The 17,500-nt window shown below is 38.4% G+C and overlaps 1 protein-coding gene across 1 annotated transcript in view; it reads right to left on the reverse strand.

Moving 5' to 3' along the window:
- Positions 1 to 16,334: 16,334 nt before the first annotated feature.
- The window catches only part of ier3 (immediate early response 3), a 1,194-nt gene continuing 28 nt past the window's right edge, over positions 16,335 to 17,500 (reverse strand). Inside the window, exon 1 of the mRNA XM_080041404.1 lies at positions 16,335 to 17,500. This exon is cut by the window's right edge and continues 28 nt beyond it. Coding sequence (XP_079897530.1) covers positions 16,878 to 17,462 — 585 coding nt within the window. The 5' untranslated portion in view covers positions 17,463 to 17,500 and the 3' untranslated portion in view covers positions 16,335 to 16,877.

The raw sequence follows: 17,500 nt of genomic DNA on the forward strand, positions 1-17,500 counted from the left end.
ATATGGAGGCTTCGTCGATGTGACGTCACTTCACGTGCGCACTGGATTGTGGGTCAAAATCGCCCAAATAGGATGCAGTTTTCAACACTAACAATCTTGGCCGCATGAAGTAGGACATCCGGGTACTTCTAACCATCCTAAATCTGGCCACAAGAATCGGGACATCCTAAATCTTTTTTCTACATACTACAGGCCTATACTGGAAAAAAAAAAAGCCGGAAAGACTTGACCTGTCGCTTCAGATTTCTGTTTCAGTATCAGTGAACAGAAACATTATTTCAAATGAAACTTTGCTTTCAATTGAAACAAAACCTGTTGTCAAACCTGACATACTTCTGTTCCAATAACCGCCTCACGCTGGGAACTCTGTCGATGTGTCTCGGCTCGTTTGGTTTCACATTTCTACATTTTATACACGTGACGTTTCATCTTTGATCTGTTTCCAGACGCGGGGTAACACCGAAGAAAATAGTGGCTGCGTTCCAAATCACATACTCTTTCTTTTTCATACACTACATACTAAAGTACAGAAGATTTTTAGGGCCACAGGAGAGAAAAAAAAATCAGATAAGGAAGATTTATTTTATCATTATGTCGAGAAATGTCAAGACTAAAGACGAATACTCCAAAATGCTATTGGAGTTAGTGGGTTATGTATGTATTTTTAGCATACTACAATTTACCTGCAGGTATTGGGACATCCTAAATCTTTTTCTGGTGCACTAAATAGTAGGGAAGTATGGGGATTGGAACGCAGGGAGAGTTACTAACTATATCTGTCAGACTTGTTTTATCAATGGTGGCCTAATTTAAGTGAATGTAGCTATGGGGTTTAGAGGTGCAGTGTGTAATATGACATCATCAAGAAAGTTCTACAAAGTTCTAGAATGCAACGCTCCCTGGGTAACCCCAACCGTTTAGAATAATAACAGAAGCTACAGTGGCCTTCAAGGACAAGAAAAATTAAAAATTTTAAACAATGCACCTGATGACATTCCAACTATGACACTTTCAAGATGGCGGCACTAGGCCTTGGTCCAAAATATGCAGAAATATGGACATATATGAGACCCTTTCTATGGGAAAAATAATAATTAAAAAAAAATGTTCAGCTATTATGCACTAAATTAAATGTACTTATGGATATTATAATTACTTTCTACAAAATCTGCTAGGAAATAAAACCCAAAATTCTACACACTGCAGGTTTAAACCAAGACACTGCAGGTAAATAGGGTCAAACATTTTAACTTATAGATATCATCATGAAACTTTGCCACTTGATTACTGACATAAAAACAGATATATTTTGTGTTCCATTTTTTTTAGATTTTTTTTATATAATATGCAGATTTTATGTATCAATAAGATAGATGGATGGATGGATGGATGGATAGACAGACAGACAGACAGACAGACAGACAGATAGATAGATAGATAGATAGATAGATAGATAGATAGATAGATAGACAGACAGACAGACAGACAGACAGACAGACAGACAGACAGACAGACAGACAGACAGACAGACAGACAGACAGACAGACAGGCAGGCAGGCAGACAGACAGACAGACAGACAGACAGACAGACAGACAGACAGACAGACAGACAGACAGAAACTCCATGAAGCTACCTGTCCGTATACTAAAAATAATCTGGTGTTAATAAACAGCCTAGGCTCTGTGAACTGGTATGTAAACAAAGGGGTCCCACCATATGTAGCAACATGCCCGTTTACAGAGCCTAGGCTGCGTGTTACTGTAACACCAGATTGCAAACGGAAGTTGAGTTGAGGTTTTGGACTCACCTGTATTTCAACACGGTTTCATCAGAGCAGGGAATTCACTCTTTCATCACACGGACATTCCTCTGCAGTGCATCCAGGGTGTGTCCGGATGAGTGTGTGGGTGTGTGTGTGTGTGAGTGTGACTGTGTGTGTGTGTGTGTGTGTGTGTGTGTGTGTGTGTGTGTGTGTGTGTGTGTGTGTGTGTGTGTGTGTGTGTGTGTGTGTGTGTGCGTGTGTGTGGCCCAGTTGTTTGAAGGTGTGACCCTTATCATACAAGTTCAAATGCTGCTTCCAAATAGTTTAGGTAAGTAAAGATTTTTGTCTATTTATCTTCCATAACGTGTCTTCTTTCATACTAGTATAAATCAAAGGTCCAACATGTACATTCAGGTGTTTAATTTGACTAAACCTTGTCTGTCTGTGTCTGTATATTTCTCCTATACAACCATCTCTAAAGGACATTATCTCAACATTAATTTTTTCTCAATACTCTGAACCAGAAATCTCAACTTCTAAAGCACTTACATCAACTAAACTTTCCATAATCATTCTCAGCACTATTCTGAAGGTTATTACAGAAGGATTTGTTCATATGTTGTTAATTGTCTGATTTATGAGACATTTTCTTCTTAAAAAACATGTTGAAAATGCATTCTTACGACCTATACATACACTTTTTGATTTATAAATAGAATACCTTGGGACACTATGGGCCGGTTTCACAGACATGGATTAAGCCTAGTTCTGGACTAAATTGTACTTTCAATGGACAATCTCCATTCAAAATTCCATTTAGTCCAGGACGAGGCTTAATCCATGTCTGTGAAACCGGCCCTATATGTTGTAATAATTAAATAAAGATGTTACCTCTGGCTTTAACCAACATCTTGATTTAATTTTTATTTTAAAGACATACAAATGTACATATAATTTACTTAGATATTGCAAAAATATGCATTTATATTCCAAAATTCTGAATAAGTTGTAATACAAAAAATAATAGTTTTAATGTCAGTAACCAACTGGCAACGTTTCATGATGATATATATAAGTTGAAAAAATCACCAAATTCACCTGCAGTACCTAGACTTATAATAAAACCGTCTCTATGTGCCGTGATTAGTAAAATGAATATTTGTGGTTTAGTAAAATATGTTAAACGGCGTGAGAACATGCCCATCTGATTCAAATATTACACAATATCCTTTAACACACACACACACACACACACACACACACACACACACACACACACACACACACGCACACACACACACACACTTAATGATAGAGCATTGAGTAATATGATAATCCTTTAATGAGTTATATTTTTAAATATCCTCGGGCCATTTAAGCCTCAAAGCGACATGAATCCAGACTTAGAAAGGTATTTGAAATATGTGTGTGGCGGGGAACACCCAAAGGTGTGGGCGATTTAAAGTGCACACTCACCCATCCATCATCTGCTGAATCAAGATGTCGTTTTGAGCCTTTCCCACGCGACCTACTTCCTGAGAAATATCCATATACACTTCAACGGACCAATCAGAGAACATGTGTCATTACTGTTAACATGCCTCACATTCCGGACGAGACACACAAGCACACACAAGCACACACGCGCACACACACACACACACACACACACACACACACACACACACACACACACACACACACACACACACACACACACACACACACACACTCACTCACTCACTCACTCACTCACTCACTCACTCACTCACTCACTCACTCACTCACCCATCCATCATCTGTTGAATCAAGATGTATCCTGCGTTCCAATCCCCATACTTCCCTACTATCTAGTGAGCCAGAAAAAGATTCAGGATGTCCCAATACATGCAAGTCAATTGTAGTATGCTGAAAATACATAAATGCCCCACTAACTCCAATAGCATTTTGGAGTATTCGTCTTTATTCTTGACATCTCTCGACATAATGAAAAAAAAACTTCCTTATCTGTTTTTTTTCTCTCCTGTCTGTGGCCCTAAAACTCTTCTGTACTTTAGTATGTAGTGTAGTAAAAATAAAGAGTATGTGATTTGGAACGCAGGGGTAGTTTTGAACCTTTCCCACGCGACCTACTTCCTGAGAAATATCCATACACTTCAACGGACCAACCAAGAAATGTCATCCTCATACCTGCCCTGTGTCATTACTGTTAACATGCCACACATACCGGACAAGACACTCACACACACACACACACACACACACACACACACACACACACACACACACACACACACACACACACACACACACACACGCACACACACACACACACACACACACAATTCGTACAGCTATACTTTTGAAGACATTCATTGACATAATTCATTCCATAGCCCCTAATCCTAACCCTAACCATCCAAACTAAAAGTCTAACCCCAACCCTTACACTAACCCTAACATAAACCTCATTTATACCTGAACCTTAAAACCTAGTGTTAACCCTCAAACAGCCCTTTAAAGGCCTGTCCCAACGTGAGAACCGGACAAAATGTCCTCACTTTACAAAAATGTTCTCATAAAAATAGTTCACTCACTCACTCACTCACTCTCACTTTCTCTCTCTCTCTCTCTCTCTCTCTCTCACACACACACACACACACACACACACACACACACACACACACACACACACACACACACACACACACACACACACACACACACACAAAAGAAGGTGCAGCATGTATGTCATTGGACACACCTGTACACACATTACCTTCTGCTTTCACACGGGCACAGAAGCTTCTTTTCAAATTGAAAGTCTGTGTAAATATATTTGAAAACGTGTTAAACTTGATTAAATCTACTGTAATACTTCAGTTCATGTTCGCTCTGCAACAAAGAGACTTTAGTACGGAAGAGGATTAGGGCCACACATCAAAAAAAAATTGAGTTCTGACTTTTTCCTCCGAATTCTGAGTGTGAGAGTCAGAACTTAATTTTTGTTTTTGATGTGTGGTCTTAATCCTCGTCCGTACATTAGAGCATCATACCAGATCAAATTAAAATGTCTTGGGGGCGCCCTTAGCTCAGTTGGTAGGGCGTCCCCCCCCCCCATGGGCCTCGGCCAGCAGCGGACCCGGGTTCGATTCCAGCCCGCGGTCGTTCTCTGCATGTCCCATTTCAACTCTGTCTCTACAAAAAATATCTTTAAAAAAAAAAGTTTAAATGTCTTAGGGACCCTATAAAACACTTCCTAAACTTATCTTTTTTGTATCTTTTTTTCAATTTTTTTTTTTACTTTACACAAATTCATTATGTCGTTTAAAAATCCATATGTTTAGAAGTGGAGTCAGTAATTACGAGCTGTGTATTAACACTGGATTTTCTTCAGCACACACACAGTACAGACACAGGTAGCGGATCATGAAGAGATATTCACAGATTTTGAAAAAAAAATTAAAATTTACCCACAATCGCTGCACCTTTAAGGCCCTTACGTATTTACAAGGTTTCCATGAGAAAAAAATATTTCGAAAGGTCACAGAGTGTGTGTGTGTGTGTGTGTGTGTGTGTGTGTATGTGTGTGTGTGTGTGTGTATGTGTGTGTGTGTGTGTGTGTGTGTGTGTGTGTGTGTGTGTGTGTGTGCGTGCGCGCGTTTGTGTGTCTCGTCCGGAATGTGAGGCATGTTAACAGTAATGACACATGTGTGTGTTTAAACGCTGACATCTCAAACATGAACCTGTAATGGCACTAACTCACACATTGTTCCTTTATGCGCTTCATAAGTTTCCAGCTATGTCTGTAATGTTGCTGCTACTGCATTCAGCCAGTGTGTGAACGCTCAACACACGCACAGTGACGACATGGAAACACTTAAGTGACATCTGAACTCTTAAAGACCTTCTTCACCAGTGGAAATATGAAAGTGTATTGAACTCTGAGATCCTATGTAGTATAGATGTGCAAATATTTTAGAAATCGGTTCATCCTAGCCTGAGAAAAGGCAGAAGTCGGGGCGACCGTGGCTCAGGTGGTTAAATGGGTTGGCCAATGATCCAAGTTCGATCCCCGCTCTGCCACCTGTGTCATGGTTGTTGTGTCCTTAGGCAAGACACTTCACCCACCTTGCCTCGTGTGAATGTGTATGAGTCTGACTGCTGTATGTTTGAGGTGGCGGTCGGAGGGGCCGTAGGCGCTGATTGGCAGCCACGCTTCGACTAAACCTCCCACACAGTTTCACCTTCAAAGGCCTGTTTCTGTCACTCTGTGTGTGTGTGTGTGTGTGTGTGTGTGTGTGTGTGTGTGTGTGTGTGTGTGTGTGTGTGTGTGATTGCGTGAGAGCGTGAGAGCGTTTTGCATCAACCCCTAATGATTAATGTGGTTTCCTGCTGGTCTTTCCGCATTTTCATGTTCTTGCCGGTTCAACTTTCTGTAGAATTTGTGACTTTTTTATTTTTCCTGCTTCGTAAAGCAACCAGGGAATCTCCCGACAAACTCCCCACTTCCCCCATATCCCTAACCTGAGCTTTATCCTGCTACATCGGGTTTCAGTTCCTGGTCTCAGTGTGTGTGTGTGTGTGTGCGTGCGTGTGTGTGTGTGTGTGTGTGTGTGTGTGTGTGTGTGTGTGTGTGTGTGTGTGTGTGTGTGTGTGTGTGTGTGTGTGTGTGTGTGTGTGTGTGTGTGCGCGTGCCAGGACATTGGCATCTTTTCAACAACCTCCATAACTTTCTAACAATCTAGGACTAACCCTCCTCCACAGTTTCACCTTTAAAGGCCCGTTTCTGTCAGGATGTGTGTGTGTGTGTGTGTGTGTGTGTGTGTGTGTGTGTGTGTGTGTGTGTGTGTGTGTGTGTGTGTGTGCGTGTGCGTTTGGGTCTGGTTAGGACTAGCTAGCTTCCACGGTGACTCAGTGTGTTGGTATGTGGGTGAGAAACTGTAGTGGATTTAAATGGCCTGTATTCACCAGAGTTTGCTGAGCGGGTATGTCTTAAACCTGCAGTGTTAGTCTTAAAGGTTGGAAGGTCACTGGTTGCATTCTAGAAATTTGTAGAACTTACTTGATGATGTCATATTACACACTGCACCTTTAAAGGTTGGAAGGTCACTGGTGAGAGACGAAAACACCTATGTAAGGACTTGTGTTTGACTTGTTGTGATGAACGAGTTCTAGAATGCAACACTCCCTGGGTAACCCCACCCCTTTAGAATAATAACAGAAGCTACAGTGGCCTTCAAGGACAAGAACAATTCTAAATTTTAAACAATGCACCTGATGACATTCCAACTATGACACTTTCAAGATGGCGGCACTAGGCCTTGGTCCAAAATATGCAGAAACATGGACATATATGAGACCCTTTCTAAGGGAAAAAATAATAATTCAAAACATTTTTTTCAGCTATTATGCACTAAATTAAATGTACTTATGGATATTATAATTACTTTCTACAAAATCTGCTAGGAAATAAAACCCAAAATTCTACACACTGCAGGTTTAAAAATAACTTTGACATAATAATCACTTTTTATGTTTTTAAAGCAATAGTGCGTAACTTTTCCATGACCCCAAACTGCTCCAGGGGCGCTGTACTGTGGCTGACCCTGCGCTCTGACCCCCTCTGTGAAAAAGGCAAATTTCATGTAAATTGACTCACAAAAACAACTTAACTTAAATATTGAGGGGAAAAAAAAACATTTCTGCTACACATCTAGAGATAAAAGCTCTGCAGATCTGTTTGCAGAATGAGTGGATGTGTGTGTGTGTGTGTGTGTGTGTGTGTGTGTTTGCAGAATGAGTGGCTGTGTGTGTGTGTGTGTGTAAACTATGAGTAAAGTGTTATATAACGTAGAAAACAACCTTAGCTGCAGCTGTGTGTAGGGGCGAGGGAGAGAGGGAGGATGTGTGGTGGCTTTAGTCACTGGGATTGGATGTTGTTGTGTTAGCGGTTCACCTTGTTGTTCCGTGACTCTCTGATATTAACCAATGCTATCTATAGAGGGTCAACCACAGGCAGATAGCACACACACACACTCATCTCTAATACATGACACACACACACACACACAGACACACACACACACGCGCACACACACAGACACACATACACACACACACACACACACACTCATCTTTACTACATCACACACACACACACACACACACACACACACACACACACACACACACACACACATATACACACACACACACACACACACACACACACACACACACACACACACACACACACACTGCGGTACCAACAGCGACACATGCACTTAATGAATAGTAAACAGTGACAGAGGAGCGCACTCTAAACGTGTTTGTATACAAACAAGCTCTGACATCATCAACCAACTGACAATCGGAAGTTGTGGTCATCCGCTGCCCACACGCACACACACACACACACACTCACACACACACACACACACACACACACACACACACACACACACAGTCACAGACACACACACACACACACACACACACACACACACACACAGACACACACACACACACACACACACACACACACACACACACACACACACACACACACACACACACACACACTTACAAACATGAGTGGAAACTCTCCGCTCAGCTTCCTCGCGTGATATCTTCTTATAAACAACGAGCGGCTACTCCAAACACTCTTCCTTCATATTATGTCACTGGATGAAGTGAGACACACACACACACACACACACACACACACACACACACACACACACACACACACACACACACACACACACACACACACACTTACAAACACACATTGGGCATTTTTATGCTTTATTGATAGTGTAGAGACAGAGTTGAAATGGGGCAGAGAGGGGAGTGACATGCAGAGTACGACCGCGGGCTGGAATCGAACCCAAGAATCATTATTTGAGTGAGATAGAAACTGAAGTTTAGAATTAAACTATGATGAGGAGACACATCTAAAAGGACAACTAGCAAAATGAGTGTGTATTTATTCCCTGGAAAACTGTTTGAAGTTAGAAAGCTTCCTGAAAAGTTACTGTTTCACTGTTGTTGTTGTTTACAGCAGCAGGGCCCACAGTTTGGTTTACAAACATATTCTAGTCTTACGTTTGGTTCCAGGTTCCTCAAAATAATTTAGTTTTGATTTATGATGATAGAATTATTCAATACTAAGAATTACATGCAGAGAAAATATGTTTAGTAGACTGACTGCAGACTCTGTGAATGTAAACAAACCCCCCTCCTCTGAAACTACACAGTGACCCTTTAATGCAAAGAATATTAAAATGAAATAATAACAACAACAACAACAACAACAATAATAATAATAATAATAATAATAATAATAATAATAATAATAATAATAATAATAATAATAATAATAATAATAATAATAATAATAATAATGCAGAGAATATTAAAATGAAAAATTATAGTATAAAAATATAAAATATAGTTTATGTATTTTTAAATGGCCGACATTTTTGCGCAAAAATAACCTAATTGTTTTGAGCCGTTGAAGTGAAGCAGGAACTGAACAGTAGACAGTGAGTGAACCTGAACCTGACCACTGTGTTATCAGTGTGGTCTGTGGTTCAGATAAGACACTCTCATGTAGATAGTAGTTTAGTGAGTAAAGTGTGTGTGTGTATGTGTGTGTGTGTGTGTGTGTGTGTGTGTGTGTGTGTGTGTGTGTGTGTGTGTGTGTGTGTGTGTGTGTGTGTGTGTGTGTGTGTGTGTGTGTGTGTGTGTGTGTGTGTGTGTGTGTGTGTGTGTGTGTGTGTGTGTGTGTGTGTGTGTGTGTCTGTCTGTATGACCTTGTCTGGACTAACCCACAATCTATGTTCTAGCTTCCGTTCAACACAAACAAACAGAGTGAAGAAGCTATGGAGGCCGAAATAGTTTGCAGAGTTTTGTTGAAATTACACTATGTAAACAAGCTTAAAAAAACACCACACCACAAGCACCCCCCTTAACCCTTATGCCCCGCTGGTGGAGATTTGTGTATCTGGGGTTGCATTTTTGAGATAATTTTGGCTGTGATTGTCCCCTAGCCATAAAATTTGGTAAGGAGGTGTGTTTTACAATGAAGTTTTGATATTCTGAGTTTCATCCATTTCCACTTCATTTTGACTGTGTGAGATGTTTTTGTTACACTGGGACCGCTTCGTACATTTTGTGTACCATTGACTTCCATTATAACGAAATTTTTTGACACCCACCTTTAAATTAAAGTGAAAAATATTTTTGACTGTAATTTCCCATTTCTCTGTAGTAAACTTGATAAGGTTATGTAAAAATGAGGTCAATAAAAAAAATGCCCCATTTTAGCCCCCCCCCACTAATCTCTATGGTGACCCTTTACAACAAATTGGCATCCTTGTGTAATTCATGGCTGCAAACCAATAAAAAAAATAAAAAAATACAATAAAATAGTTTTGATGTGTAGTTAGTGAACACCTCTTTTAGTCAGAATGGTTGAAGTTAAAAAAAAAAATCCAGGAGTGTGTCTGTGTGTACTCAAATCAAATACACTGAAATCCTTGTCTAAAAAGATGCCATTTCGTAAACTCATAAAAAGCCATAAAACCAGTATTTTTGATTCCTTGGCCATGCCAAGATAAAATCAGAATTTATATAATGTTTTGCATTCATTTTGAAGGTAAGGCATCACATTTTAGGTTTTAACTATTATCTAGTTGATTTATGAATTTCATATGGTGTATTACTGGGGGAAAACTTGCCTCATGACACAAATCTGAAAAAAAATAGGATTTTTCATAATTTTAAAAAATTTCAGGAATACTGGCCACTGCGACAACAAATCTAAAGAAAAATGTCAAATTTGTTTGAATATGGATGGGGGGGACTGTTGTCTGCATGTCCATGACAAAATAAGATTGTGTGTGTATGTGTGTGTGTGTGGGGGGGTGTGTGTGTTTGCATGTGTCATACGATATTAGGGCTGCAAATCTGTACCCCTTGTAATTTCTCTCCTCTCATACACACACACAAGCACACTTTCACACACACACATGCACTTACACATGCGCACACACACACACACAGACACATACACACACACTCACACACTAAAAAAAAAAAAAAAAAGCTGTTATTTTGTAGTTTTAGTGAGTGGTTTTCATCATAAAAATTCATATTTTGATGATAAAAGAGGTGATAAAATGGGTAAATTTTACTATTCTCTTTCATTTTACCCAATTGCATTGTGTTTTCTGCAGTAATATGGGAAATCAGAGGCAAAAAAAATGTTTCACTTTAATTTAAAGGCGGGTTGCCAAAAAGTTTTCTTATAATGCAAGTCAATGGTAGAAATCTAACTTTTTTTATTCAATTTAACATTATTCAAAAAGTAATAATGCCCCAAATATAATTTTCTCACCTATCATTCAGATGGGTGAGCCGGTGATACTAATAATAATCAAAGTTAAAAAAAATATTTGAATATTGAATTTTAGTGTATTTTTCAAAAAAGCGGTTGGTGGTATATGATCGAAACTGGCATCTAAAGGGTTAATTTTTAATTGTGATTAATTAAATCACAACATGAATTGAATAACAACCCCTTCATGAAACAAATGGAAAAAAAAATTGTGAAAAAATATTGATCTTTCATCATTTTAATGCAGTTTAAAGGTCAAAATACACAAAATGTACGAAGCGGTCCCAGTGTAACTTTTTTATTCAATCTGACATTAAACAAAAAGTAATAATGCACCAAATATAATTTTCTCACCTATCATTCAGATGGGTGAGTCGGTGATACTAATAATAATCAAAGTTAAAAAAAATATTTGAATATTGAATTTTAGTGTATTTTTCAAAAAAGCGGTTGGTGGTATATGATCGAAACTGGCATCTAAAGGGTTAATTTTTAATTGTGATTAATTAAATCACAACATGAATTGAATAACAACCCCTTCATGAAAAAAATGGAAAAAAAAATTGTGAAAAAATATTGATCTTTCATCATTTTAATGCAGTTTAAAGGTCAAAATACACAAAATGTACGAAGCGGTCCCAGTGTAACTTTTTTATTCAATCTGACATTAAACAAAAAGTAATAATGCACCAAATATAATTTTCTCACCTATCATTCAGATGGGTGAGCCGGTGATACTAATAATAATCAAAGTTAAAAAAAAGATTTGAATATTGAATTTATGTGTATTTTTCAAAAAAGCGGTTAGTGGTATATGATCAAAAATGGCATCTAAAGGGTTAATTTTCATTTGTGATTTATTAAATCACAACATGAATTGAATAACAACCCCTTCATGAAAAAAATGGAAAAAAAAATTGTGAAAAAATATTGATCTTTCATCATTTTAATGCAGTTTAAAGGTCAAAATACACAAAATGTACGAAGCGGTCCCAGTGTAACTTTTTTTTAACGGGGCATAAGGGTTAAAAACTTAAAAATATTTTATGATAAAACCTTCTACAAAAAGAGACGGAAGATTATTATTGCTAAGTGACTCCAATTCTCAATAAAATCGGAAGAAAAAAAATTCCCAAAATGCAGAAACATTTGACCACGTTTAAAAGCAAGTCTGGACTGATGTAAGTTTGTACAATTCTGGAGAACGCTTGTTGTCAAAAACACTTTATGTCAAAATCAATGACTAGCTATCTCCTCACTATCGGCTACCAGTTCCTACTGTGTATGAGTTGAATTAAGTGTTAATACACAGCCTAGGCATTGTAAAAAGGCATGTTGCTATAGCTACGGTGGGCCCCCTTTGTTTACATACCCGTTTACTGAGCAGATCGTGCAGAGATATTCACTGATTTTGACAAAAAGTGATTTTCACAACGCACGTTCTATACAATCACTGACTCCACCTTTATCACACAAAAGGGTTTTATCTTTTTCAATCTTTGGTTTCCGGTGACGTGGCGTTGATATAACTAAGTGAACGTCAACCTGAACAACCTAGCAGATTGAAGGTACTTTTCCACTGCAGTTAGTTGTGGTTTTGAATGAATACACATGAGACAGGTTGAGACAGGACTGATTCAAATCTCCAAACGTATTATGTAACTTACATGTGGACACAGAGCGGATCTTTGGCTTAGGTAACTGGTATGTAAACAAAGGGGCCTCACCGTAAAGCTAGAAACATGTCCGTTTACAGAGCCTAGGCTGTGTGTTAATATACCAGATATTTTTTAGCACACACACAGTACAGACAGGTAGGGGATCGTGAGGAGATATTCACTGATTTGGACAAATAGTGATTTTGACAACTGTTGTTCAACAGGATCACTGACTCGGTGACAGACAGACAGACAGACAGACAGACAGACAGACAGACAGACAGACAGACAGACAGACAGACAGACAGACAGACAGACAGACAGACAGACACAGACAGACAGACACTTTAAATTTCATAGCTCAATTAGACATTAAACTGAGTAAATTACAATAAAAAAAAATCTAAAACTTTTGTTCAGTAGTTTATAAATACAATTTTTTAAACGTATATAGAACGTATTTACATACAGTACATGTCTTATTACCTGTTGAAGTAGACAGACAGACAGACAGACAGACAGACAGACAGACAGACAGACAGACAGACAGACAGACAGACAGACAGACAGACAGACATATTTGCTCTTATTACCAGTTGAAGTCAATGTAACACATGTGCGTTCACGTTTACATGGCAACGTAAACATAAACATATCTCCCTTCCGGCGTCCCCACAGTCATTACCTCATCTTAGCACGACGTCGATAGCTATGATGCAATGCCTGTAATCGGCCAATGAAAACGCTCCATTATGATGAGTTAGTTTATATTAATCATTAGAGTTACACACACACACACACACACACACACACACACACACACACACACACACACACACACGCACACACACACACACACACACGCACACACACACACACAGGGATACAGTGTGAAGGGCCTATGACTCATAGCTGTGATGTCACACGGACCTGCAGCAGCTGTGTGTGATGACTCAGCAGTTTATTACAAGCTTCGGATCAGAGGAGAAAAGTTGAAAAATGAAAGTGAGTTTGCAGAAATTGATACGGAAGAATGCACAAAAAATATGCCATGCACTAGCCTACACCACATTTGAACTACATGTAAGGCAAGGCAAGTTTATTTCTATGGCACAATTCGGACACAAGGCCATTCAAAGTGCTTTACAGGGGTTGTGAAATACAACAAGATTAAATACATCAAGTATAGAATAGACATTAGAAAAGCGATTAAAAAAATACAGAAATAAAACAGCTAAATAAAATTAAAATAAAAAAAAAAAAATTGCTTTTACTGTGTTTAGTCTATTTTTGGTTGGCAATATTGTCTCATGTATTTTGTTCACATTTTAAGGTTAGACACTGCACTAGACAAAAAATATAATTTTTTCAAGCACTGGTCAATTTTAAGATTTTTGTCTATTTATCTTCCATAACATGTCTTCTTTCATACTAGTATAAATCAAAGGTCCAACATGTACATTCAGGTGTTTATTGGACTAAACCTTGTCTGTTTGCGTCTGTATATTTCTCCTATACAACCATCTTTAACGGACATTATCTCAACATTATATTTCGATAGTCTGGACCAAAAATCTCAACTCATGACACATTTTTGACTTTTTATTTTCTGCTTGACATTTACCTTTAGTTTAAACAATGTCCTTAGAAACATGTTACTGTAAGTAGAGTATACGCCATGTTAGTTGTTTGCTTTATTTTGTCTTTTATTTGTGTGTTCACTTTTTCACTTGTTTGTTTGTGTTCTTTGAAAAAAAAATCAAAAAATGAAGTATAAAAAAAAAAATTACCCTATTAACCTGCAGTGTGTCGCTTACAATCAGTCTATCCCAGTTTAACTTCAACTGTAGTTCACTATCCCTGCGTTCCAATCCCCATACTTCCCTACTATTTAGTACGTCAGAAAAAGATTTAGGACGTCCCAATACATGCAGGTCAAATGTAGTATGCTGAAAATACATAAATGACCCACTAACTCCAATAGCATTTTGGAGTATTCGTCTTTATTCTTGACATTTCTCAACATAATGAAAGAAAAATCTTCCTTTTCTGATTTATTTTCTCTCCTGTCTGTGGCCCTAAAACTCTTCTGTACTTTAGTATGTAGTGTAGTAAAAAGACTAAAACTCTTCTGTACTTTAGTATGTAGTGTAGTAAAAAGACTAAACCTCTTCTGTACTTTAGTATGTAGTGTAGTAAAAAGACAAAAACTCCTCTGTACTTTAGTATGTAGTGTAGCAGAAAGAAAGAGTATGTGATTTGGAACACAGGGAGTGTGTCTTCCACTCCATTGCAGCTAAAAATAGACTCTAGGTTGGAAAAAATGCGTCTACATAAAGTGTGTAGACGAGATAGTTTGTATATATAGTATAACTAAGAGATACTGTTTAGAATATGAGATGTTTCCTTGATATGGCTTCGTAAATTAGTTTTATAAGTGTGTCTATGTAAATAATTGTATGTACATATGAAAATAAGTGGATAACTGCTAGATGTGTATAGATAATTGTCAGTATTTGAAGGTGGGGTGGGAATTAATAAGATTTGGCTTCCTCCTCTCCTGCTACTTTTAAGACAGATAGGATTAATGTATTTATAAATATTGTTCATGACTATTCTTGGTTGTTTGTATGTTGTTTTACACTTGCTTATTAATTTTAATTTTGTTGGAAATAAAGAAAAATTAAGAGTCTCAAGCCTTATGCGAAGATTAATATTCCAGGTAGCATAAAGAGCATTTAACCTTGGATAAACTTTCAATAAATTGTGACCTTAGGCAATATTTTACCATGAAAAATGTTGTAGTATATCATAAAAATTAGACTTGTTCGGACACATATCTGAAAATGTTTCATTTTTTGTCAAAGTGTCTTAAGTATTAATCCCAGACGCATAATGTCACAGTATTATTGATATTGCAAGTCCAGTGATTTAGTTTAAATGCAACAAAGTTAAGAGGTACGTCTGAGATGTGTGTCCCTTTTGCAATGACCAATATTGCAAATTGCATAAAAACCTTTTAACCTCAGAGAATTTTAATAGGTTGTAACTTAAGGTAATATTTTGTCAGTCAAAAGGTTGTATTATTTATTTCATATAAACAAGACTTCTTTGACCATTTTTAACTGTATATGTAGCTGTATATGTAGCGATGTGTATCCCAAGTGTCTGAGAGTAAAATTAAACATTGTAAAGTATTCAGAAGTTGCTGTAGCATTAAAACTATTTAAACTAGGAGAATTTCAATAAGTTGTACATTTAATAATTTGTCATTCAAAATATTATATTATTGTATAAAAACAAGACTTGTTTGACCATTTTAAATGTAATTTGCAGCTTTATATGTACCTATGTGTATCCCAAGTTTCTGAGAGTAAATTTAAACCTTATAAAATATGCAGAAGTTGCTTAGGATCTCTTGCAATCTGCAGAGGAAACACCTACTAAACACAAAATCTAGAACCATGAAAATACCCATAGAAAAGGCAGGAGACAAGAAATTCTTTTTAGACATATTTATTTCAATATTAAAATCATTCATCAATAAATAGCAAATAGAATAAATAACTAAATAAGACATTTAACATTTAGACAACAGACAGACAGTGTCAGTTTAAGCTCGTATAGGCGCTAGACAGGAGTAGTTTTTCTTATTAAGACAGAGAATAAACTTGTAAAGACTTCCCGTTCGCCCACGTGGCTATAATAGTGCAGGTATAGTGTAGAAGATACACAGATAGAGAAATTCAAGTGTTGTAAGGTTCAAGTTTCATTTTTTTTCTTTTTTGTAAGTGTCCATAGTTCTTTCTTTCTTTCTCTCTTTCTCGTGTCTCTCCCCAGCTTCATGTGAGTGAGTGCGTCCTCGAGGTGGTGGAGGGCGGACAGCTGGCAGAGAGAAGCCGGCCTATGGAGCTTCCTTTCCGGCTACGCAGCGCCATGACGCACCGCTGATTTTTTTTTTCCTGGAGGAATTTTTTCATTTTCCTTTTTTTTCATACCAGAAAATAGACCCTGCATCGGGCCAGTTTACAGTTCATTGTCCTTAGGTGTTTAACTATCGTTGTTTAGTCTGTGGTAGACTAACAGGGCAACCATATAGCTTTTCCCTGCGCTCTGCTCATATGAATGGCTTGAAGCTTCGGACTCAACCATGGGTGTTGCTGTCGGGCAAGTTGTGCTCTGGAAGATTTGCTGCTGGTCGTTGGATGACTGCTCGCCGTGACAGCTGCTTTGCGTGGCCGCCAGGAGGTCATCGGAGCAGGCGTTGGTGAAGTCTGCGAGCCGCTGTGCCAGGGGGAAGCTCTGGCAGTCGCTGCTGGTAACCGCGTTCTCCGCCTCCAAACACGGCTCCTCGGTGTAGATTTGCCACAGCACAACCAGGCACAGGATCACCAACCAGCGCTTTGCTTGGCTCTTCTTCTCCGGAGGTGGGAGATGCATGCGGACCTTGGCTGGATACATGACCCGGGTGGCGCGCTTCTTGGGCCGGATTGGCACGTAGGATCGCACCGCTGTAGCCTGGGTCGGGATCCGCTCGAAGGTGAACACTTCGGGCTCTGTGTTGCGCGTGCTGGAGTAGGCGAACCTCTCCTGCTGGACCGTCAAAGTCACGCTGTTTGATCGTGAGTAAGACATTCTTATAATCTTGTTTAGTCGCTTGCTTTTTCTGTGTT

The sequence above is a fragment of the Ammodytes marinus genome, assembly GCF_949987685.1.
Source record: "Ammodytes marinus genome assembly, chromosome: 2".
In the NCBI taxonomy this organism is placed as follows: Eukaryota; Metazoa; Chordata; class Actinopteri; order Uranoscopiformes; family Ammodytidae; genus Ammodytes; species Ammodytes marinus.